This window comes from Anomaloglossus baeobatrachus, chromosome 1, assembly GCF_048569485.1.
Source record: "Anomaloglossus baeobatrachus isolate aAnoBae1 chromosome 1, aAnoBae1.hap1, whole genome shotgun sequence".
NCBI classification, from domain to species: Eukaryota; Metazoa; Chordata; class Amphibia; order Anura; family Aromobatidae; genus Anomaloglossus; species Anomaloglossus baeobatrachus.
The window spans coordinates 693,719,384-693,747,122 of record NC_134353.1 but is presented as its reverse complement, the minus strand read 5'-3'; the positions used below and the strand labels follow the sequence as shown (position 1 = coordinate 693,747,122).

General features: G+C 44.4%; 1 protein-coding gene across 2 annotated transcripts in view; it reads right to left on the bottom strand.

Moving 5' to 3' along the window:
- The window catches only part of BICDL1 (BICD family like cargo adaptor 1), a 138,026-nt gene extending 114,468 nt beyond the window's left edge, over positions 1-23,558 (bottom strand). For both annotated transcript variants that reach the window (XR_012724957.1, XM_075320307.1), the window contains exons 1-2: positions 22,853-23,558; positions 8,705-8,920 (exon numbers count right to left, since the gene is read on the bottom strand). Coding sequence is in view for 1 of the 2 variants with exons in the window: in XM_075320307.1 (XP_075176422.1) it covers positions 8,705-8,920; positions 22,853-23,146 (510 nt within the window). In the remaining variant the exon portion in view is untranslated. The remainder of the gene's footprint in view (positions 1-8,704; positions 8,921-22,852) is intronic.
- Between the last annotated feature and the right edge of the window lie 4,181 nt (positions 23,559-27,739).

Here is a 27,739-nt window from a genome sequence, read left to right as displayed (position 1 = left end):
GCAAATACGTACCGCACACGTACAAAAAAAACTGATGTGTGTTGCGGGTCTTAGGCTGTGTTCCCACCACCTTAATTTCTCCATCTGAAAAACAGTCTGATAATGCTAATCAGACGCTGATCAAAGTGGGATCTGTTTTTCTCAGATGTGGAGAATAAATCTTCTCTATTATGTCAGTCCATGAAAATCGGACTGCTCTCAGATGTCATCAGAGCGTGGTCCAATTTTTTTCACAGTCTCAGTCTTGAATGGTCAAGTGAGATCTGATTCTTGGAGACCAATGGTGCATGCTGTGATTTTTTTTCCTTGGATCACTCGGAAAAAGTCAAACATGTGCACTGCCTTATTGAATAACGTTGGTCCGAGTGCGCTCCGATTTTTTTGAAAGCTCACACTCGGACTGATAATACAGTCGGTATACAAAAACAGATGCGGTTCTGCAGCACCGCGTTATACCTTGAAATGATGTAGGGAAGGATTAGGTGATGCTCGGGTCTTTATCCAATAGCACATTGGTCATGGGTGCGCGTTGAAGAGGGAAAGGAATTCCAATATGAGCTTTATTTAATCCAAGAAGTGCATTAAAAAGCGGGGAGAGAGCCGGGTGCAGGCCCCCAAGGGACGACGGCTGCTTGACGGGTCCACTCAACCCGTGGAATAACTAGGAGGTGGGAAACGGCCGTCGTCCCCTGGGGGCCTGCACCCGGCTCTCTCCACGCTTTTTAATGCACTTCTTGGATTAAATAAAGCACGTTTTGGATATCAAATGGATTGTACCGTTGTCTTCTGATCTCCTGGGACTGATAATACAGTCGCCTGCACGAAAACTTGAAGTCAGTAGTAATTCTAACAAGAACTTGGAACCTTTGGAGCAAAACAATATCACAGAACAGAAGAATTATCCAAACATACATGGTAGTTAATTGTTCCACTTATAGATGGGAAGTTAGGAAACTGTGCAAATACTTTATTAGGTGATTTCACTTCATGAGCATCCTATTCTCACTATGTCTTCCCCACAGTAATATGTGGAGGCAAATTCACTACTTCTATTAAAGTACATAGGAGGCAATGAGGGACTGTAAAGCGATTGTACCATGGCTTAGACCTGCCACAGAAAATGTAACTGGAACCTTGTTTAGATAAACATAGCACGCAGAGGAGGACAAGTGCTGACCCCTTCACTGCCAGCATCAGTACTCTAGATGATTATGCTTGCATATCCCTACATATGAAGGGAGGCAGATAGGCTGGGGAAAAACATTAACTAAATAACTAAACTTATATAATATATATATATATATATATATATATATATATATATATATATCAGATATATATGTCAACATGTCAGACTATCTACTACACTTGCAAACTTCAAACAGAACTTGAAAACTCATCTGTTCAGAAATGCCTATAACGTTCAATGACCTCACTGCTTCACCACCACCACAGCTGCCGCCCTACCACCGTGCGGAGCTGCCGCCCTACCACCGTGCGGAGCTGCCGCCCTACCACCGTGCGGAGCTGCCGCCCTACCACTGTGCGGAGCTGCCGCCCTACCACCGTGCGGAGCTGCCGCCCTACCACCGTGCGGAGCTGCCGCCCCACCACCGTGCGTAGCTGCCGCCCCACCACCGTGCGTAGCTGCCGCCCCACCACCGTGCGGAGCTGCTGCCCAACGTACACCCCACCTACTGTCTCCTCCCCATAATCCTATAGAATGTAAGCCCGCAGGGGCAGGGCCCTCTTCCCTCTGTACTAGTCTGTCTACTGTAACTTGTGTATGTATTCTGTATGTAACCCCTTCTCATGTACAGCACCATGGAATTAATGGTGCTCTATAAATAAATAATAATAATATATATGTTTAGTTATTCATTAATGGTGTCCCACAGACTACATTCAGGACACGATGAAACCTTTCCATTCTGACTCTGTACGCAATTTACAAGGGAAGGGGGTAGTAGTGAAGATATTGGAATTAGCACTCTTCTGTGGGTAAATATGACTGTAACAGGGAATTTTCTATATTGGAGAGTAGTTCCTGGATGAGACATCTTAGCTACCCCTTTGTCATTATGTGTCTGGAGTATTCCCTGATGTATCTCATTGACTGAACACTGCAGAGTGGGTTATTATTATACACTGGGACATATTTCACCCATTGACTTATATTGTACAATAATGTGCAGCACAAAGAATGCCACAGCATGCAGACCCAATGTACTCATATATGTCAGAAAGACTCTTTTTCATCAATGACGCTCTATAGGTGTGTTTGGAGTATAAGATGAGAGCGTTTTATTCTTGTTTTGTCGACAAAAATAAAAAACCCTTGTGTAATCCTTGGTGATCAGAGCCTCTCCGGGGTTGTGTGGTTTAATAAAGCCTATTTTCGAAAAGATAAAGAGGAAGCAATAAACAGTTTTTCCCACAAACAAAGTTTATTTTAATCAGTAGATCTTGGAATAGTAATAATTTCCACAATTGGATGTTTAAAAAAAACTGTTCTTGTGCTGATATAATCTTACACTGTATATATGTCCCTGCTATGTGCTGTGTAATGGCTGTGTCTGACTGTACAGGAACGTGGTCTGATCACACCACAGCTCCTGGGCAGGCAAGGAAGTAAAAAAGTATACAGACAAGACAGCACAGGAACACAAATTATTCTGTCTTTGAGGTAAAACATTTTTTAAAAGCAGACAGGGAAATGTTTTACCTCACAAAAAGAATCAGCTATGATCCCAAGCTGTAATGTCTGTATTCTCTTTTGCTCCGCCCCTGCCCAGGAGATGTGGTATGATCAGACCATATTCCTGTATGGTCAGACACAACCATTACACAGTACATAGCAGGACACATGTATAAGATTATCTCAGCACACAAAGACTTTTTTTTAAACATCCAATTGTGGAAATTGTTGTTATTCCAAGATCTCTTGATTAAAATCAACTTTGTTTGTGGGACAACCTCTTTAAAGGGAACCTGTCACCACTTTTTCGGCCTATAAGCTGTGGCCACCACCACCGGGCTCTTATATACAGCATTCTAACATGCTGTATATAAGAGCCCAGGCCGGGGGTATAACATTAAAAAACACTTTATAATACTTAACTAACGGTCATGCTGTGGGCCTTATGGGAGTCTCCGTTGTCGCCTCTTTCGGCCATCTTCGTCCTCTTTCTGAAGCCTGGGTGCATGATGCGTGTACGTCATACACACTCGCCGGTCCTGCGCAGGCGCACAACAATACTTTGATCTGCCCTGCTCAGGACCTGAATGCCGGCGAGTGTGTATGACGTGTATCCACGGCTTCAAAAGATGGAGGATGAAGATGGCCGAAAGAGGCGGTGCCGACACCGGCAGCGGACAACGGAGACTCCCATAAAGGCCCACAGCGCGACCGTTAGGTAAGTATTATAAAGTGTTTTTATGTTCTCACAGCGTCCTGGGCTCTTATATACAGCATGATAGAAGGCTGTATATAAGAGGCTGGTGGTGGTGGCCGCAGCTTATACGCCAAAAACGTGGTGACAGGTTCCCTTTAAGTGACCCAAAACAGCGGTTGTCCTGTTTGCTGCTGCCATAACCTGTTGATTTAGCGCAATAAAGAAGAAAATTTCTCGGTGATTGGCGCATTATATCTTCTTTTGGAGATTACTATTTTTTTTAAGTACTATTAGGATCATTTGAGAGTGCCCTCACCTTATTAACGAGCATCTCTCCATATTACATAGATAGTGAATTAATTTCAATAGGAACTGGGTATTTTCTACATTTGCTGGAGAAAAACTAAACACCTGTTGATGTCTATGGTCACAGATTATAGCTGATTGACGGGAGTCCAAAGGTCCAGTCACACTAAGCAACTTACCAGCGATCCCAACAACGATAGGGATCGCTGGTAAGTTGCTAGGAGGTTGCTGGTGAGATGTCACACTGCGACGCTCCAGCGATCCCACCAGCAACCTGACCTGGCAGGGATCGCTGGAGCGTCGCTACACGACTTGCTGGTGAGCTCACCAGCAACCAGTGACCAGCCCCCAGCGCCGCGTGGAAGATGCTGCGCTTGGTAACTAAGGTAAATATCGGATAACCAACCTGATATTTACCTTGGTTACCAGCGCACGGAGCTACACGTGCAGAGAGCAGGGAGCAGCGCACACTGAGCGCTGGCTCCCTGCTCTCCTAGTTACAGCACACATCGGGTTAATTACCCGATGTGTGCTGCAGCTACATGTGCACAGAGCAGGGAGCAGCGCACACCGCTTAGCGCTGGCTCCTTGCTCTCCTAGTTACAGCACACATCTGGTTAATTAACCCGATGTGTCCTGCAGCTACATGTGCACAGAGCAGGAGCCGGCACTGACAGTGAGAGCGGCGGAGGCTGGTAACAGAGGTAAATATCGGGTAACCAAGGACAGGGCTTCTTGGTTACCCGATGTTTACATTGGTTACCAGCCTCCGCAGAAGCCGGCTCCTGCTGCCTGCACATTTAGTTGTTGCTGTCTCGCTGTCACACACAGCGATCTGCGCTTCACAGCGGGACAGCAACAACTAAAAAATGGCCCAGGACATTCAGCAACAACCAACGACCTCACAGCAGGGGCCAGGTTGTTGCTGGATATCACACACAGCAACATCGCTAGCAACGTCACAAAGGTTGTTCGTTAGCAGCGATGTTGCTAGCGATGTTGCTTAGTGTGACGGGGCCTCAAGAAGCATCAAAGTCAGTGATCAGCTTATCACTGAGGAAGCCATCCATCACAAGGGGATTATGTAAAGAAGATAACCCCCTGCTCAAACCTGTCTGTACTTCAACAATAGTCTTTGTGGCTTTGAATAGTGAAATCTAAGAACACTGCGGTATATTTTATTATACTGAATCTATATGAAAATTATGACTAGGAAACAGCCTGTATCACGCAGGGCTGTGATCATACAATGAAGCCCTAACCCCATACCATGGTGCCCTGCTCCGGAGATCCTATTAGGCTGGCCTCAGGTCAGCTTTCTATGTATAGACTCCAGACTATGGCGTACAGATCCGTAATCTCATTTCCTATATTCGCACAAACTGTCTAACACTATTACTCTTCTAAGAAAAATCATTCTCCCCTTCAATTACATGGCATTGTGACCTGCGTCAATTAATAATTGTGGTCTTCATAAATGTATTTACGACTTATTCACAGGCAAATGGCTGACTGAACAGAAAGCAGGTCAGTATAGCAGCACACTATGTCTAATCAATGCGGACCCCCAAAGTGATCCATATAAAGAATATGTATATGGAAAAAGGAACCTTTTCATACAGTTTTCAGCTTACATCTATATTTAGCTGTGTCATTTTTACTTTCATTTGTAATAATTTCATGCTGTTTACTTTTTTCCACATCATTTATTGTATGTATTACTTACTGGGCTGTTTGTTGCAGTTTTGATAAAATCCCTGTTTTATCTGCTGCAGACCTAACAGTTCTCAGAATGCTGAGCTCTGTATATCCCCGCCCACACCATTGATTGGCAGTTTTCTGTGTACACTGTGCATAGACAGAAAGCTGATAATCCGTGGTGGGGGCATGGATGAACTACCACGGGATGCATGAATTCAGCATACAGTTGAAAACAAAACCGCCTTTGTTCTGTCCTGATGTCGCGGGTGACCAGGGAGCACAGGGAAATCTATACTGGCCCTAAGGCTGCGGCCCCTACACTCACCCTAACACCAGGAGGTATCCTTGAAAGTTGGGAAGTCCGGGCCTCTAACCTGGCCCTATCTCCTGTCCTTGTCCCTGATAATAAGATCCCCTTCCACAACCCACCACCCAGGGGGAAGGGGCAAGAACAAAAGTCTACAACTTCACCGACAAAATAAAGACTAACAGGGGTAAAAACAACTTGTACACGTGGCAACCACACACAAAGTAGCCACTAAAATTGCACAAGGGGAAACAACATATCGGGGGGAAGAAAACAGATTACTGAGTAACATCTATACCGTACAACTAGTATACCTAGAACTGCTGCAGCAAGCACCAATGCTGCAGCCCACAACACAAGTCTCAGAGAGAGGGTTTCACCAGCTCCTTTCTCCTCCTGGCCAAGCTACCAAATGATGAAAACAACCAGCACCCTCTGTTGCAGAGAGTATATATAGGACCTGGGCGTGGTCCCAACTGGAAACATCGCACCAGGAGTAGGAAGCTGCTAGAAGATAAACGGACATTATCCCTCTACTCCTCAAAGGGAATCCATTTACTCAGCAGAGTCCCACAAGATAAAGTGACGCTGACCCAGAACCTGTCACAAAACCCTGCAACAGAGAAAAGACCGTGACGCCTGAACCACTTTTGCAAATTTTTTTGCACCCAAAAAAAGGACCTTGTGCAAAATAGTGCAAGAATTGAGCCAAAAACTGGGATGGGAGGGGTTGGGGCAGAATTGCAAAAAAAATTAGGGAGTTTTTTAAAAAGTCGCAATTGAAAAATAAGCATAGAGAGCAAAATATGCAAAACTAGACATAAAACAGGCGCAAATACAATAATGAATGGAGGCCACTGACTTTATAAAAACTACTATAAGCAGCCCAGTAAGTGACACATAACTGGAATCAGCCGCTCTGTCTCTACATTATGCTGCTCTCTGATTAGGTGGTGACAGATTCCCATTAAGTTGTGTGTGTGTGGGTGATTATACAGCTGAAATCGTTATAAGGGCTCATGCACACGTTGCCGAATTTCATGCATTTACGCTGCGTATTGCACTGCAGCATAAATGCATGCGGCCTGTGTCCCCAGCACAATCTATGTAGATTGTGCATAATCCATGTGCACGTTGCGTTTGAGAACGCAGCGATTTGGATGCCAAAATTTTGTTCCAAATCGCTGCGTTCTAAAAAGCAGCATGTCACTTCTTTCGTGCGCTTTGGATGCTGCTCCCACTCTGTCTATGGGCGAGGCAGCATCCAGAGCGCATGAAATCGGCTTTTTTTCTGCAGAAACACTGCATCCATTATGCAGTACAGTATTTCTGCAGCGATTTAAAGTGCACAGAAATTTTTGCAGGGACACGATGCAACGTGCGCACACAGCCTAATACAACGAGAAATACTCAATGACTCTAATGCCTGTAGCTCCAGCACTGGCTGCCCGTGTGGTCTCCACAAGGCAAGAAACAATGATGTCCTGTTCTTCATTCACCTCCTTACTGAGGCGTTTGATTGGCTGCAGTATTCAGGTGGTTGGAATGGAAAATCATTACAGTCACTTCCTATAATGTCTCTATCCAGTCACCTTACCACTGCAGCCAATCGTAGGTGTCAGGGCGGCACGGTGGCTCAGTAGTTAGCACTGCAGTCTTGCAGCGCTGGGGTCCTGGGTTCATATCCCACCAAGGACACCATCTGCAAGGAGTTTGTATGTTCTCCCTGTGTTTGCATGGGTTTCCTCCGGGTTCTCCGGTTTCCTCCCACACTCCAAAGACATACAGATAGGGACTTTAGATTGTGAGCCCCAATGGGGACAGTGTTCCTGATGTATGTAAAGCGCTGCGGAATATGTTAGCGCTATATAAAGATTTGATTTGATTTTTGAAATAAAGAGGAACATAGGAATGGAGTGTCAACACTTCCTGAGCTCGATGAGACCAGCGGAGTCTCACATGGTCACTCCAAATGGTGCACAGTTAACGGGACTCACCCAGAACCCCGAGCAGTTCTGGGTGCACATTGCTAATCCCTTCCTTACTTCCTGCATATAGCAGCATAGATAAAGAGATCTTTAGAAAAAGTATTCCTAAAGATCTTTGATGATATGCTAATGAGCGCAGGGACTAGTCGCAAGGAACTTATGTTGAACTTGACAGGTTCCCTTTAACGGTGCCCATCTGCCACTGGTTCAAAGCTAAGAATGGTGATCCTGAAATGCCAGGAATCATTAGGAATGGGATCCCGTGGATTTGTGGCTTGCATACACACCTCTCGGGCACACTACTGGCTGTCAAACATTGAGGAATGTTTCACTGTGTGTTCATTATACATATTTGCACTGCTGACTCCTGATTTTTATTGGGACTTCTGATCAAGAACATTAGCTAAGGTCTATGGGGAACTTTACCTTTTGTTATGTGCACTTTTTAGTGGCTCATTGTTGGGATTCAAGCACTATGCTAACGTTTGTTTGTTTTTTCAGCACTGAAGTGGCGCCTTAAATGTAAGCCCCCTGTAATATATCCACCTTCCGGCGGCGCCATCTTGTGCCGGTAACTTTGGATTAACTGGAAGTCAAAAGTTACTACACCAGCTCCCAATGCAACTCTATGAGAGTCCTAACGAGGCCCCAACAAGGCTCTCATAGAGATGCGTTGATTTGAGACCCCCGCTGCGCTCCATGAAACACTGAAGCTGCCAGCAGGTCACAATTTACCAAGACTGACCGGAGCGGCGGTGGAAGAAGGTAAAACCACCGGAGGGCTTAGATTTAAAGCACCACTCCAGTGGTGCAATAAAAGCCGCTGAAGTGGTGCCTTTAAGTATATTATGTAGCTTTACATTAAGAAGAATCCTAATGTAGCAAGTTGTGCTATTTTACCCAGAAATACGTGGATGACAAAATAATCATTAATTAAAATTAGAGGGAGGAGGAGGGGAGAGGGTTAAAAAAAATCATATTCACAACTTGTATGAGGTGTCACTCACTCTATTAAGTTGTTCCAGAAGTCTTTGGTTCTGTTCTGACAGTTCTTGGACAGCTGAGGATTTCTCCCGATCGGCCTCTCTAAGGTGCACCTGCTGCTTCTCCAGCTCTTCTTGGAGCTGCTTCACGTCACTCTCCAGCTCCGACACTCTGCCCTCCCATTCTCCTTCACGATTCTCAAACCTCCTTTTCAATTCATGCTTTTCCTGTTCCAGATGCTGAGGATAGAAATACATTACAATCAGCATCACTGGTTAATATGTATAAAAAATACTCAATATTTTCAGAATTTTGTTAAAAGGAATGTCCACCTTGCAGGGGGAGGGGACTTTCTTTTTTTTTTTAAAATGCATGTACTTTAGGTAAAAATACTTTTTTCGCAATTTGGTTTTATTAAAATGTTGCACAATTTGCCTTCTAAAGCTTCTGTGCTTGCACCATTGCTGGCTGCAGTATGAGCTGACTGAGAATCCTTCAGTGAGCTCGTTACGGTGGTCTTACAGGAGAGTTTGTAACTCTTTTATCTGATTGTTGTTTCTTTTTATTTTTACAGTCATATGGAAAAGTTTGGGCACCCCTATTAATGTTAACCTTTTTTCTTTATAACAATTTGGGTTTTTGCAACAGCTATTTCAGTTTCATATATCTAATAACTGATGGACTGAGTAATATTTGTGGATTGAAATGAGGTTTATTGTACCAACAGAAAATGTGCAATCCGCTTTTAAACAAAATTTGACCGGTGCAAAAGTATGGGCACCTCAACATAAAAGTGAAATTAATATTTTGTAGATCCTCCTTTTGCAAAAATAACAGCCTCTAGTCGCTTCCTGTAGCTTTTAATGAGTTCCTGGATGAAGGTATATTGGACCATTCCTGTTTACAAAACAATTCCAGTTCAGTGAAGTTTGATGGTCGCCGAGCATGGACAGCACGCTTCAAATCATCCCACAGATGTTCAATGATTTTCAGGTCTGGGGACTGGGATGGCCATTCCAGAACATTGTAATTGTTCCTCTGCATGAATGCCTGAGTTGATTTGGAGCGGTGTTTTGGATCATTGTCTTGCTGAAATATCCATCCCCTGCGTACCTTCAACTTTGTCACTGATTCTTGCACATTATTGTCAAGAATCTGCTGATACTGAGTTGAATCCATGCGACCCTCAACTTTAACAAGATTCCCGGTGCCAGCATTGGCCACACAGCCCCAAAGCATGATGGAACCTACACCAAATTTTACTGTGGGTAGCAAGTGCTTTTCCTGGAATGCCGTGGTTTTTTTTTGCCTCCATGCATAACGCCTTTTTGTATGACCAAACAACTCAATGTTTGTTTCATCAGTCCACAGGACCTTCTTCCAAAATGTAACTGACTTGTCCAAATGTGCTTTTGCATACCTCAGGCGACTCTGTTTGTGGCGTGCTTGCAGAAACGGCTTCTTTTGCATCACTCTCCCATACAGCTTCTCCTTGTGCAACATGCGCTGTATTGTTGACCAATGCACATTGACACAATTTGCAGCAAGATGATGCTGCAGGTCTTTGGAGGTGGTCTGTAGATTGTCCTTGACTGTTCCCACCATTCTTCTCTGCCTTTCTGATATTTTTCTTGGCCTGCCAGTTCTGGGCTTAACAAGAACTGTACCTGTGTTCTTCCATTTCCTTACTATGTTCCTCACAGTGGAAACTGACAGTTTAAATCTCTGAGACAACTTTTTGTATCCTTCCCCTGAACAACTATGTTGAATAATCTTTGTTTTCAGATCATTTGAGAGTTGTTTTGAGGAGCTCATGATGCCACTCTTCATAGGAGATTCAAATAGGAGAACAACTTGCAAGTGGCCACCTTAAATACCTTTTCTCATGATTGGATACACCTGCCTATGAAGTTCAAAGCTCAATGAGGTTACAAAACCAATTTAGTGCGTTAATAAGTCAGTAAAAAGTAGTTAGGAGAGTTCAAATCAAGAAATTGATAAGGGTGCCCATACTTTTGCACTGGTCAAATTTTGTTTAAATGCGGATTGCACATTTTCTGTTAGTACAATAAACCTCATTTCAATCCAGAAATATTACTGAGTCCATCAGTTATTAGATATATGGAACTGAAATAGCTGTTGCAAAATCCCAAATTGTTATAAAGAAAAAAGGTTAACATTAATAGGGGTGCCCAAACTTTTCCATATGACTGTATTTTTTTCTCAGCTGAGTGGGCAAGGAAATAAGGAACCAGTAGAGGCCAAACAATGCAAAATTTTGAATGAAACCCAATAAAAAAAAAATATTTTTTCCCCAAAATACATGCATTTTAGTTAAAAAAAAAAGTTGGTGACCCTTTTAATATCTATAATCTATTTAATATCTAGAATTATGAAGAGCTCGTATAGGTAACTCCTGATGATTAATGCCCTATGGGGTCTGATGGGTCCTGGCCATCCATGTAACCATTCCTTGTAAGGACAGATTGTTGTACTGCATTTACCCTATAGTGTCCCCCTCTGTTTGGAGAAATCCTCCATGTGCTGTGGACTCACAAAGCTGCTCTTGTATGAATGCACTGTGTAGACCGTATACTGTATCTACATGCACTTTGTTCAGTTTGGGGTATTGTCTCCATATATAATTGCAGCCGCTGTGTAGCCACTAATTCCAGGCAGAGAAAGAGGAGCGAGAGGCTCCGGCACATTCCTTCGACCAATTATTTCCACACCAGTTGGTTTTGGCCGGAGTACAGATTTGTTAACTAGCGCTGAACTTGACTGAATCTACAAACGTGACCCATTTAATGTTTTGCATTTCAAACGTCGGACCCCCAAATTACCTGCTGCTCCACTGGTGACCCCAAACCAGGCGTCATCCACATCCCTACATGTCAGGTGGTGTAGAGGTGGCCTCAGCACACAGTGCGAGGAGAAAACACTTTTATTAATGACTTAGCTTTCTCATTATGAGCTGATGGCTGCGCTCTAGGGAATGAGAAGGGTAATGCGCACTCAGTGGTGATTTCCTCCTATTATGAGCTGAGCGGCCTCTTTCATGACTGGAGGTGATCTAAATAGCATAACCGGGGCTGATTCACAGCTTCTGCACACATGGCAGTCTGCATTCTGCAGCCAGCTTTAATGCTTCGTATCTATGATATTCCTCGCAATAAGTGCACATTGAAGACGGGAGGGACTAAAGACACGACTGTCCAGAAATCTCCTGACTACATGTTTGTAAATCCAGGACCTCCCTGTGAAGGAATAATGGGCATAGAGAGTACACTAATACCTGGTGACTACACTGGGCACGCACACATCCAGGAGCGTGAACTGTCAGCAGTTCTGCTCAAATTAATAGAGGGCATTCAGACGTTATACAGATGTCTGTAGTCAATATGCACCATTCACCTATACAGCTCATGAAGACCCCTCAGTACAGTCTACACCGCACATACAGCTCATGAAGACCCCTCAGTGCAGTCTACACCAGACATACAGCTCATGAAGACCCCTCAGTGCAGTCTACACCAGACATACAGCTCATGAAGACCCCTCAGTGCAGTCTACACCAGACATACAGCTCATGAAGACCCCTCAGTGCAGTCTACACCACACATACAGCTCATGAACACCCCTCACTGCAGTCTACACCAGACATACAGCTCATGAAGATCCCTCAGTGCAGTCTACACCAGACATACAGCTCATGAAGACCCCTCAGTGCAGTCTGCACCGCACATACAGCTCATGAAGACCCCTCAGTGCAGTCTACACCAGAGATACAGCTCATGAAGACCCCTGAGTGCAGTCTACACCAGACATACAGCTCATGAAGACCCCTCAGTGCAGTCTACACCAGACATACAGCTCATGAAGACCCCTCAGTGCAGTCTACACCAGACATACAGCTCATGAAGACCCCTCAGTGCAGTCTACACCAGACAAACAGCTCATGAAGACCCCTCAGTGCAGTCTACACCACACATACAGCTCATGAAGACCCCTCAGTGCAGTCTACACCAGACATACAGCTCATGAAGACCCCTCAGTGCAGTTTACACCACACATACAGCTCATGAAGACCCCTCAGTGCAGTCTACACCAGACATACAGCTCATGAAGACCCCTCAGTGCAGTCTACACCACACAGCTCATGAAGACCCCTCAGTGCAGTCTACACCAGACATACAGCTCATGAAGACCCCTCAGTGCAGTCTACACCAGACATACAGCTCATAAAGACCCCTCAGTGCAGTCTACACCACACATACAGCTCATGAAGACCCCTCAGTGCAGTCTACACCAGACATACAGCTCATGAAGACCCCTCAGTGCAGTCTACACTGCACATATGGTACAGTTATATACCACACATACAGCTCATGAAGACCCCTCAGTGTAGTCTACACTAGACATATGGTACAGTCATATACTGTACATACAGCTCATGAAGACCCCTCAGTGCAGTCCACACCGCACATATGGTACATTCATATACCGCACATACAGCTCATGAAGACCCCTTAGTGCAGTCTACACAGACAAATGGTACAGTCATATACCGCACATACAGCTCATGAAGACCCCTCAGTGCAGTCTACACCGCACATATAGTACAGTCATACACCGCACATACAGCTCATGAAGAACCCTCAGTGCAGCCTACACCACACATATAGTACAGTCATACACCGCACATACAGCTCATGAAGACCCCTCAGTGCAGTCTACACTAGACATATGGTACAGTCATATACCGTACATACAGCTCATGAAGACCCCTCAGTGCAGTCCACACCGCACATATGGTACATTCATACACCGCACATACAGCTCATGAAGACCCCTTAGTGCAGTCTACACAGACAAATGGTACAGTCATATACCGCACATACAGCTCATGAAGACCCCTCAGTGCAGTCTACACCGCACATATAGTACAGTCATACACCGCACATACAGCTCATGAAGAACCCTCAGTGCAGCCTACACCACACATATAGTACAGTCATACACCGCACATACAGCTCATGAAGACCCCTCAGTGCAGTCTACACCACACATATAGTACAGTCATACACCGCACATACAGCTCATGAAGACCCCTCAGTGCAGTCTACACCACACATATAGTAGTCATACACCGCACATACAGCTCATGAAGACCCCTCAGTGCAGTCTACACCACACATATAGTACAGTCATAATCCGCACATACAGCTCATGAAGACCCCTCAGTGCAGTCTACACCACACATATAGTACAGTCATACACTGCACATACAGCTCATGAAGACCCCTCAGTGCAGTCTACACCACACATATAGTACAGTCATACACCGCACATACAGCTCATGAAGACCCCTCAGTGCAGTCTACACCACACATATAGTACAGTCATACACCGCACATACAGCTCATGAAGACCCCTCAGTGCAGTCTACACCACACATATAGTACAGTCATATACCGCACATACAGCTCATGAAGACCCCTCAGTGCAGTCTACACTGCACATACAGCTCATGAAGAACCCTCAGTGCAGTCTACACCAGACATACAGCTCATGAAGACCCCTCAGTGCAGTCTACACCACACAGCTCATGAAGACCCCTCAGTGCAGTCTACACCAGACATACAGCTCATGAAGACCCCTCAGTGCAGTCTACACCAGACATACAGCTCATAAAGACCCCTCAGTGCAGTCTACACCACACATACAGCTCATGAAGACCCCTCAGTGCAGTCTACACCAGACATACAGCTCATGAAGACCCCTCAGTGCAGTCTACACTGCACATATGGTACAGTTATATACCACACATACAGCTCATGAAGACCCCTCAGTGTAGTCTACACTAGACATATGGTACAGTCATATACCGTACATACAGCTCATGAAGACCCCTCAGTGCAGTCCACACCGCACATATAGTACATTCATATACCGCACATACAGCTCATGAAGACCCCTTAGTGCAGTCTACACAGACAAATGGTACAGTCATATACCGCACATACAGCTCATGAAGACCCCTCAGTGCAGTCTACACCGCACATATAGTACAGTCATACACCGCACATACAGCTCATGAAGAACCCTCAGTGCAGCCTACACCACACATATAGTACAGTCATACACCGCACATACAGCTCATGAAGACCCCTCAGTGCAGTCTACACCACACATATAGTACAGTCATATACCACACATACAGGTCATGAAGACCCCTCAGTGCAGTCTACACCACACATATAGTACAGTCATACACCGCACATACAGCTCATGAAGACCCCTCAGTGCAGTCTACACTAGACATATGGTACAGTCATATACCGTACATACAGCTCATGAAGACCCCTCAGTGCAGTCCACACCGCACATATGGTACATTCATATACCGCACATACAGCTCATGAAGACCCCTTAGTGCAGTCTACACAGACAAATGGTACAGTCATATACCGCACATACAGCTCATGAAGACCCCTCAGTGCAGTCTACACCGCACATATAGTACAGTCATACACCGCACATACAGCTCATGAAGAACCCTCAGTGCAGCCTACACCACACATATAGTACAGTCATACACCGCACATACAGCTCATGAAGACCCCTCAGTGCAGTCTACACCACACATATAGTACAGTCATACACCGCACATACAGCTCATGAAGACCCCTCAGTGCAGTCTACACCACACATATAGTACAGTCATACACCGCACATACAGCTCATGAAGACCCCTCAGTGCAGTCTACACCACACATATAGTACAGTCATAATCCGCACATACAGCTCATGAAGACCCCTCAGTGCAGTCTACACCACACATATAGTACAGTCATACACCGCACATACAGCTCATGAAGACCCCTCAGTGCAGTCTACACCACACATATAGTACAGTCATACACTGCAGATACAGCTCATGAAGACCCCTCAGTGCAGTCTACACCACACATATAGTACAGTCATACACCGCACATACAGCTCATGAAGACCCCTCAGTGCAGTCTACACTGCACATACAGCTCATGAAGAACCCTCAGTGCAGTCTACACCACACATATAGTACAGTCATATACTGCACATACAGCACATGAAGACCCCTCAGTGCAGTCTACACCACGAATAAAGCTCATGAAGACCCCTCATTGCAGTCTACACCACACATATTGTACAGTCATATACCGCACATACAGCTCATGAAGACCCCTCAGTGCAGTCTACAATACACATACAGCTCATGAAGACCCCTCAGTGCAGTCTACACTACACATACAGCTCATGAAGACCCCTCAGTGCAGTCTACACTACACATACAGCTCATGAAGACCCCTCAGTGCAGTCTACACTACACATACAGCTCATGAAGACTCCTCAGTGCAGTCTACACCACACATATAGTACAGTCATATACCACATACAGCTCATGAAGACCCCTCAGTGCAGTCTACACCACACATATAGTACAGTCATATACCACATACAGCTCATGAAGACCCCTCAGTGCAGTCTACACCACTCACACATACAAATCACATATTCAAAACTTGTAGCTACACCAAAAAAGACCATACTCACTACACGTCCACAGCATACTCATATACAGTACCGTACATGTGCACAAGTATGACAGCAACACACAGTACATCTAGTGTACATTACACATGCAGCTTAAATGAGACGCATATACTAATAATTTTATAGTACAAATACACCTTCCAGATATAGTCTATGCCCTCACCATACGGTCAATAATCTCACTATACATACGGTCCATGTCCTAACTATACATACAGTCCATGCCCTCACCATACGGTCTATGCCCTCATCATACATATGGTCCATTCCCTCACTATACACACAGTCCACGTCCTCACAATACAGTCCATGCTCTCACTATACATACAGTCCATGCCCTTACTATACATACAGTCCATGTCCTCACCATACGGTCCATGCCCTTACTATACATACAGTCCATGCCCTCACCATACGGTCTATGCCCTCACCATACATACGGTCCATTCCCTCACTATACATACAGTCCACGTCCTCACAATACAGTCCATGCTCTCACTATACATACGGTCCATGCCCTTACTATACATACAGCCCATGTGCCCTCACCATACATACGGTCCATTCCCTTACTATACATACAGTCCATGTCCTCACCATACGGTCCATGTTCTCACTATACATACGGTCCATGCCCTTACTATACATACAGCCCATGCCCTCACCATACGGTCCATGCCTTCCCCATACGGTCCATGCCCTCCCCATACGGTCCATGCCTTCCCCATATGGTCCATGCCCTCACCATACGGTCCATGCCCTCTCTATACATGCAGTCCATGCCCTCACCATATGGTTCATGCCCTCATTATACATACGGTCCATGACCTCACCATATACAAGTGCATCTCAATAAATTAGAATATCCTCAAAAAGTTAATTTATTTCAGTAATTCAATACAAAAAGGGAAACACATACACACGTGGTCAAATTTGTTGGTACCCCTCGTTTAATGAAAAACCCACAATGGTCACAGAAATAACTTGAATCTGACAAAAGTAATAATAAATAAACAATCTTTGAAAATGAACATATGAAAGTCAGACCTTGCTTTTCTGCTTCCATAGAATTTTTTAAAAAGATAAAACTCATGAAATAAGCCTGGACAGAAATTATGGTACTCCTCCTTAACTTAATATCTTGTTGCACAACCTTTTAAGGCAATCACTGCAATCAAACGATTCCTGTAACTGTCAATGATACTTCTGCACCTCTCGACAGGTATTTTGGCTGCTCCTCAAGAGCAAACTGCTCTAGTTGTCTCGTGTTTAAAGGTTGCCTTTTCCAGACGGCATGTTTCAGCTCTTTCCATAGATGCTCAATAGGATTTAGGTCAGGGCTCATAGAACGCCTCTTCAGAATAGTCCAATGTTTTCCTCTTAGTCATTCTTGCATGTATTTAGCTGTGTTTTGGATCATTATCCTGTTGCAAGACCCATTACCTGCAACTGAGACCAAGCTTTCTGACACTGGGCAGCACATTTCTCTCTAGAATCCCTTGATAGTCTTGAGATTTCATTGTACCCTGCACAGATTCAAGACACCCTGTACCAGATGTAGCAAAGCAGCCCTAGAACATTACTAAGCCTCCTCCATGTTTCACAGTAGGGACAGTGTTCTTTTCTTGATATGCTTCACTTTTCCGTCTGTGAACATAGAGCTAATGTGCCTTGCCAAAAAGTTCCATTTTTGTCTCATCTGTTCATAAGACATTCTCCCAGAAATTTTGTGGCTTATCAACATGTAGTTTTGCAAATTCCAGTCTGGCTTTTTTATGATTTTTTTTTCAACAATGGTGTCCTCCTTGGTCGTCTCCCATGAAGTCCACTTTAGCTCAAAGAATGACGGATGGTGCGATCTGACACTGATGTTCCTTGAGCTTAAAGTTCACCTTTAATCTCTTTAGAGGTTTTTTGGGCTTTTTTGTTACCATTCATATTGTCTGTCTCTTTGATTTGTCATCAATTTTCCTCCTGCGGCAATGTCCAGGGAGGTTGGTTACAGTCCCATGGATCTTAAATTTCTGAATAATATGTGCAACTGTAGTCACAGGAACATCAAGCTGCTTGGAGATGGTCTTATAACCTTTAATATGCTTGTGTATAATTTTCTTTCTAATCTCCTGAGACAACTCTCTCTTTTGCTTCCTCTGGTCAATGTTGAGTGTGGTACACACCATGTCACCAAACAGTAGGATGAGTTCCTGTAAGCCTATATACAGGCCCACTGACTGATTACAAGATTGTAGACACCTGTGATGCTAATTAGGGGACACACCTTGATTTAACATGTCACTTTTGTCACATTATTTTCAGGGGTACCATCATTTCTGTCCAGGCCTATTTCATGGGTTTTTGTTTTGTTTTGGTTTTTTTTAAACTCTGTGGAACCATGGTTGAAAAGCAATGTCTGACTTTCATTTGTGCATTGTCATAGAATTTTTATTTATTATGACTTTTGTCAAATTCAAGTTATTTCTGTAATTATTGTGGGTTTTTCTTTCATTAAACGATTGATACCAAGAATTTTGACCACGTGTGTGTATTATATAAAGTCATTACACACAGAGTGATCTATTTCAAGTGTTTATTTCTGTCAATGTTTATGATTATGGCTTACAGGCATTGAAAACCCAAAAGTCATTATCTCTGAAAGTTAGAATATTATATAAGACCAACTGAAAAAAATGATTTTAAAATCAGAAATGTTGGCGCCTACTGAAAAGTCTGTACAGTAAATGCCCTCAATACTTGGTCGGGGCTCCTTTTACATGAATTACTGCATCAATGCAGCGAGGCATGGAGGCGATCAGTCTGTGGCACTGCTGAGGTGTTATGGAAGCCCCAGTTGCTTTGATAGCAGCCTTCAGCTCGTCTGTATTATTGGGTCTGGTGTCTCTCATCTTCCTCTTGACAATACCTCATAGATTCTCTATGGGGTTTAGGTCAGGTGAGTTTGCGGGCCAATCAAGTACAGTGATACTGTGGTTATTAAACAAGGTATTGGTACTTTTGGCAGTGTGGACAGGTGCCGAGTGCTGCTGGGAAATGACATTTCCATCTCCAAAAAGCTTATCAGCAGAGGGAAGCATGAAGTGCTCTAAAATTTCCTGGTAGGTTGCCGTACTGACTTTGGTCTTGATAAAACACAGTGAACCTACACCAGCAGATGACATGGCTCCACAAACCATCACTGATTGTGGAAACTTCACACTAGACCTTAAGCAGCTTGGATTGTGGCCTCTCCACTCTTCCTCCAGACTCTGGGACCGCGATTTCCAAATGAAATGCAAAATTTACTTTCATCTGAAAACAACACCTTGGACCACTGAGCAACAGTCCAGTTCTTCTTCTCCTTGGCCCAGGTATGACGCTTCTAGCGTTGTCTATTGGTCTTGAGTGGCTTGACACAAGGAATGTGACAGTTGTAGCCCATGTCCTGGATACGTCTGTGTGTGGTGGCTCTTGAAGCTCTGACTCCAGCAGCAGTCCACTCCTTGTGAATCTCCCCCAAATTTTTGAATGGCCTTTTCTTAACAATCCTATCAAGACTGCAGTTACGCCGGTTGCTTGTGCACCTTTTCCTACCACACTTTTTCCTTCCACTTAACTTTCCATTAATATACTTGGATACAGCACTCTGTGAACAGCCAGCTTCTTTAGCAATGACCTTTTGTGGCTTACCCTCCTTGTGGAGTGTGCCAATGACTTCCTTCTGGACATCTGTCAAGTCAGCAGTCTTCCCCATGATTGTGTAGCCTACTGAACCAGGGACCATTTTTAATACTTAGGAATCCTTTGCAGGTGTTTTGTGGTAATTATTCTAATTTTCTGAGATAATGACTTTTGGGTTCTCGTTGGCTGTAAGCCATAATCATCAACATTAACAGAAATAAACACTTGAAATATATCATATGACTCTATATAATATATTTGTTTCCCTTTTTGTATTGAATTACTGAAATAAAGTAACTTTTAGAAGATATTCTAATTTATTGAGATACACTTGCATAGGGTCCATGCCCTCACTATACATACTCTCCATGCCCTCACTACACATACTCTCCGTGCCCGCACTATACATAAGGCCAATTTCCCCACTATACACACGGTCCATGTCTCCACTATATATACGGTCCATGTCCCTACTATACATAAGGCCCATGTCCCCACTATATATACGGTCCATGTCCCTACTATACATAAGGCCCATGTCCCCACTATATATACGGTCCATGTCCCCACTATACATAAGGCCCATGTCCCCACTATATATACGGTCCATGTCCCCACTATACATAAGGCCCATGTTCCCACTATACATACGGTCCATGTCCCCACTATACATACAGTCCATGTCCCCACTATACATACGGCCGATGTCCCCACTATACATACACATACAGCCCTTGTCCTCACTATACATATGGCTCATGTACCCACTACACACACGATCCATGTCCCACTATATTTACGATCTGTATCCCCACTATACATACACTCCATGTCCTCACTATACACATGTCCCATGTCCCCACTATACATACGGCCCGTATCCCCACTATACATACACTCCATGTCCCCACTATACATACACTCCATGCCCTCACTATACATACATTCCATGTCCTCATTATACATGCAGCCCATACCCACTATATATACTCCATGTCCCCACTATATATACACTCCATGTCCCCACTATGCATACACTCCATGTCCCCACTATACATACACTCCATGTCCCCCACTATACATACTCTCAGTGTCCAGACTATATGCACTCCATATCCTCACTATATACACTCTATGTGCTCACTATACATACTCTCCATGTCCTCACTATACAGTGTTTCCACCCATATCCTGTCCACCGCCATTAATATGAGAACAGCGGCAGCTATAGGCATAGAAGTGGTGTCTAGGTATAGTAAAGTAGCCATGCGCTATGCAATGAAACCACCTATAGCACCACCTGGTGGAACACTCCATGTCCTCACTATACATACAGCACATCCCCATTATCCATACACTCCATGTCCTCACTATATACACTCCACATCCCCACTATACATACACTCCATGTCCTCACTATACATACACTCCACATCCCCACTATACATACACTCCATGTCCTCACTATACACACACTCCATGTCCCCACTATACATACAGCACATCCCCACTATCCATGCAGCCCATCTCCATTATCCATACACTCCATGTCCTCACTATACATACAACCCATCCCCATTATCCATACACTCCATGTCCGCCCTATACATACAGCCCATCCCCATTATCCATACACTTCATGTCCTCACTATATATACACTCCATGTCCCCACTATATACACTCCATGTCCCCACTATATACACTCCATGTCTCCACTATACATACACTCCAAGTCCCCACTATCCATGCAGCCCATCCCCATTATCCATAAACTCCATGTCCCCACTATATACACTCCATGTCCCCACTATATACACTCCATGTCCCCACTATATACACTCCATGTCCCCACTATATACACTCCATTTCTCCACTATATACACTCCATGTCCCCACTATATACACTCCATGTCTCCACTATATACACTCCATGTCCCCACTATATACACTCCATTTCTCCACTATATACACTCCACATCCCCACTATACATACACTCCATGTCCCCACTATATACACTCCATGTCCCCACTATATACACTCCATTTCTCCACTATATACACTCCACATCCCCACTATACATACACTCCATGTCTCCACTATATACACTCCATGTCCCCACTATATACACTCCATGTCCCCACTATATACACTCCATTTCTCCACTATATACACTCCACATCCCCACTATACATACACTCCATGTCCCCACTATATACACTCCATGTCCCCACTATATACACTCCATTTCTCCACTATATACACTCCACATCCCCACTATACATACACTCCATGTCCCCACTATATACACTCCATGTCTCCACTATATACACTCCAAGTCCCCACTATCCATGCAGCCCATCCCCATTATCCATACACTCCATGTCCCCACTATATACACTCCATGTCCCCACTATATACACTCCATTTCTCCACTATATACACTCCACATCCCCACTATACATACACTCCATGTCCCCACTATATACACTCCATGTCCCCACTATATACACTCCACATCCCCATTATCCATACACTCCATGTCCCCACTATATACACTCCACATCCCCATTATACATACATTCCATGTCCTCGCTATACATGCAGCCCATCCCCACTATATACACACTCCATGTCCAGACTATATACACTCCATGTCCCCACTATATACACTCCATGTCCCCACTATATACACTCCATGTACCCTCTATATACACTCCATGTCCCCACTATATACACTCCATGTCCCCACTCTATACACTCCATGTCCCCACTATATACACTCCATGTCCAGACTATATACACTCCATGTCCCCACTATATACACTCCATGTCCCCCCTACCCATGCAGCCCATCCCCCACCGTGCACACAGTACAGGCAGGGTAGCCCCAGCCCTGACCTCCAGCCGCTCCGTCAGCTCCCTCTGCATGTCCTCGTAGCGCCGGCTCATGTCCTGGTTCCTCTCCAGCAGGGCTTTCCCCAGCCGGGCCGCCAGCATCAGGTCCCTCTCCTTCTGCCGAATGACCGAGATCAGAGCTGGGTCCTCCCCGTCCCCGGAGCCCTCGTCCTCCGGGTCCCCGTCTCCTTCTGCGGCCATCAGCACGAGCTCCTCGTCCAGCTCCAGCAGCCCCGGCTCCGGCGGGTCAGGACGCTCTGGGGAGGACGTAGACCGGCGGCTGACGGGGAGCTCCATAGGGCGCTGTCCGCGCGGCTGGTGCTGAAGCTGGGAGCGGGCAGAGCGCCGCGTGAGCGGGCAGGAGGGCACCGCCGGGATGTCACTGTACACAAGGTAATGCCGGTGGGCGGCCGGGCAGCGCTCACATCCCCGCACTAGAGCATTGCGTGGGCTCAGCGCCTACACCCCAAGCGGGGCCCAGACACTGTCTAGGGATAGGACCCCCGCAGCGCGCAAGCAGGACTTCACTAATACCGCACCCTGTCTGTGCCAACACTGCCCGCTGCCCTGTGTGATCGCCCTGCCCCGCCCCCCACACCCGGTATTCAGCACGACGGTGTCCGGCCCCGCAGGCCTCGGGCTGCGCTGCGCTCTCCTGTCCCTTCAGCGCTGCGCTCCCCCGCACCCATCACTGCAAGAGCCTGGCAATGCGTGCGCAGCCCGTGACGTCACCAACACCTGTTTTCGGCCCGGTGCTCATTGGTTCGGGAGGATTGCGCGATCAGCTGCGTGTAGTGTGAGCGCCTCTAGCGGCAGCTCAGCGCCACCACAGCCACTGAGGCTCCCAGATTCCAGCTGCTGCTCCTCACAGCTGCAGAGTGCAGGCTACCGGTGGACAGTCTGTATTCTGGCTTCCTCCCCACTGAGGCTCTCAGATTAGAGCTCCTTCTCCTCACAATGCTGCAGACTCCCTCCCCTGAGGCTGCCAGATTACAGCTCCTCCTTCTTACATGGCTGCAGAGTGTAGGCTACCTCTGTACAGTCTGTATTCTGGCTCTGTCCCTACTAAGGCCCCCAGAGTCCAGCTTTTCCTCACAGCTGCAGAATGCAGGCTACTGCTAGACAGACTGTATTCTAGATCCCTCCCACTGAGGTTTCCAAATTACAGTTCCTCACCCTCACACGGCTGCAGAGTGCAGGCTACTTCTGTGCAATTTGTATTCTGGCTCTCTCCCCACTGAGGCTCCCAGATTCCAGCTTCTCCTCACACAGCTGAAGAGTGCAGGCTACTTCTGTGCAGTTTGTATTCTAGCTCTCTCCCCACTGAGGCTCCCAGATTACGGCTTCTCCTCACACAGCTGCAGAGTGCAGGCTACCTCTGTGCAGTTTGTATTCTGGCTCTCTCCCCACTGAAGCTCCCAGATTCCAGCTTCTCTTCACACAGCTGCAGAGTGCAGGCTACCACTGTGCAGTCTGTATTCTGACTCCCTCCCCACTGAGGTTTCCAGATTACAGTTCCTCCTCCTCACACGGCTGCAGAGTGCAGACTACCTCTGTGCAGTCTGTATTCCACAGTGAAGCCTCACCTCAGACACAAGTTTGGTGAAATGGTGTCTGGTAGTTTCATTGCACTGTCCCAAAGTTACATTTCTGATAAGAGATTTATCACAGAAAGGTGATCTTTATCTCTGGAAGTGTAAACCACACTGGGTGTCATAGCGCTGAAGTAAAGAACGCAAAGCAATCACCTGAGTATAATAGCCAAATTAGTCCGAACTGCAGGAAACTAATGATCTGACTCCCTGGACTCACAGTCAGAGCAGAAATAGCACAAAATATTTCATAGTTTGAAAGTAGGCAAGTCCATCGAGTTCAGCCTGCACCCTAATAGAAAACGGCAAAACCCCACGAGGCAGAAGCCAGTTGGCTCCATATTAGAAGAAAAATTCCTTCTCAACTCCATAATATCACTTGTACAGTAATAAATCCAGTCTTATTGTTTGTACAGTAAAGAATCCATGGTCTTAATGCTCACATATAAAGAATCCATAGTCTTAATGCACATACCGTAAAGAATCCATGGTCTTATTTTTTGTACACTAAACAATGCATAGTCTTAATGCTCATACTGTAAAGAATCCATTGTCTTTCTATTTGTACAGAAAAGAATCCATAGTCTTAAAGATCGTCCACAAATGAATCCATAATTGCATAATTGTACAGGAAATAATCCATAGTCTTAATGCTTGTACAGTAAAGAATCCATCGTCTCACTATTTGTACATGAAATAATTAATAGTCTTAAAGGTAGTATGTGTAGTAATAATAATATTAGCAAATACCTCTAATTTGAAATGTAGTATAGTTCTTCTGATTAGCTATGTTGCTTATCTGATGTGCAGGGCATTGCAGCAGCTTAGGTGTCCATAGTTACGACCACAAGCAACTAGCTAAATGTATACGTGTTCAAAACCATGGATAACTAAGCTGCAATGTCCTGCACATGAGGTACGTGACATGACTATATCAGAAGAACTATACTACATTTCTAATTGGAGGTATTTGCTAATATTATTATTGTTATTATTCCTACTACATATTGGGATAGGATCTTGGAGATGGGAAAAACCCTTTAATGAATGTACAGTAAAGATTTCATATCTTCATTGCTCGTACAGTAAAGATTCAGTAGTCTCACAATTTGTACAGAAAATCATCTATACTCTTAATGCTTGAACAGTAAAGAATCCATAGTGTAATTGCTCTTAAAGTAAAGAATCCATTGTCTTAATGCTGGTACCGTAAAGAAGCCATATTTTCACTGTTAAAAAAACATAGAAAATCATGGGATGCTTTAGACAATAACAAGGGGACATAGAAAATGTCCCCTTTTCATTGTGTAATGCATCCCATGATTTCTTTGCCTTGGCAGCAGCTGCCTTGCACTGATTAGTATGTGACGTTTACCACCAGCCAATACACCTAAGCCTTTTTCTATGACAGCTTTATCCACAGTTATGTACTATACATTTTGTTTCCCCGGCCCAAATGCATTTTTATTCTTCAATTATACTTCAATTGCCATTACTCGGCACAACCCTCTGAGCTTCCCCAAATCCCTCAGTAACATTAACCCCTTCACACCCAGCCTGTGTTCACCTTACTGACCAGGCCAAATTTTACGATTCTGACCAGTGTCGCTTTATGTGGTTAATAACTCTGAAACGCTTCAATATCTCCCACTGATTCTGAGATTATTTTATTCATGACACATTATACTTCATAATAGTAGTAAATTTAGAGAGATATGATTTCCATTTATTGATGAAAACATCAAACATTTTACAAAAAAAGTGGAAATTGTGCAATTTTTGAACTATGAAGTTTTATGCCCTTGAATCAGAGAGTTATGTCACACATAATAGTTACTAAATAACATTTCCCACATGTCTACTTTACATCAGCGCAATTTTTTAAACATTATTTATTTGATAGGAAGTTAGAAGGGATCATCAGCAATTTCTCATTTTTCCAACAAATTTACAAAACCATTTTTTTAGGAACCACATCACATTTGAAATGACTTTGAGGGGCCGAGGTGACAGAAAATACCCAAAAGTGACCCCATTCTAAAAACTGCACACCTCACACGGCTCAAAACCACATACAAGAAGTTTATTAACCTTTTAATTGTTTGACAGGAATTAAACCAATGTAGAAGAAAAAAATGACGTCACTGTTTTTTTCCTACTAAAATATTGCTTTAGCCCCAATTTTTTCATTTTCACAAGGGTAACAGAAGAAAATGCACCAAACAATTTGTTGTGAAATTTCTCCTGAGTACACAGATACCCCATATATGTTGGAAAACTACTGTTTGGGCACACGGCAGGGCTCGGAAGGGAAGCAGTGCCATTTGAATTTTAGAGCACAAAATTGTCAGGAATAGATAGTGGACTCCAAGGCACGTTTGCAGAGACCGTGATGTTCCTAAACAGTGGAAATCCGCAATAAGTGACCCCATTTTGGAAACTACACTGCTCAAGGAATTTATCTAGATGTGTGGTGAGCACCTTAAACCTAAAGGTACTTCACATAATTTTATAACATTGAGCCTTGAAAATAAAAAAAATACATTTTTCCCACAAAAATATTACTATAACTGTAAATTATTCATTTTACAAGGGTCACAGGAGAAAATGGGCGGCAAGGTTGTTGTGAAATTTCTACTGAGTAAACCGATACCCCATGTGTAATAGAAAACTGCTGTTTGGGTGCATTGCAGGGCTCAGGAGAGAAGGATCGCCATTTTTGCTGGAATTGATTGCAATCACTATGTCACATTTGAAGATCCCCTGAGAGGTCAAAACAGCAGAAACCCCCACAAGCAACCCCATTCTGGAAACTACACCTCTCAAGGAATTTATCTAGAGGTGTAGTGAGTAGTGATGGACGAATAGTAAAATGTTCAGGTTATGATTATTCCTGTTGAATCATTTTTAATATCTGTGTATTCATACTGACTAACAAACCTAATGCAAGTCAATGGGAAACTCAAATATTTTTCCAAAGGACCATGGAAGTAGGTCTGGGAGGGCTATAAAAATGCTGCAATGGATGGAAAACTGCTGAAACTGAAGGGGAACAGCACGAGGAAGTTGCCTGGATGCATTTCTGACTCACAAATGGTTTCTGGGAATAATGTTGCCATAATATTACGTCACTTTTGCCAAGTGACAATAGAAGCTCCAAAAACAAATCTAAATTGCATTTTACAGGAAAATATATTCAGAAACATTCTTTCCTGTATATGTACTTGCATGTAAGGCCAAATAAAAAGGAGTAAAAAAGTCCTTCCCTTTTAGTTCACACATAGTGCTTTTGCTTTTG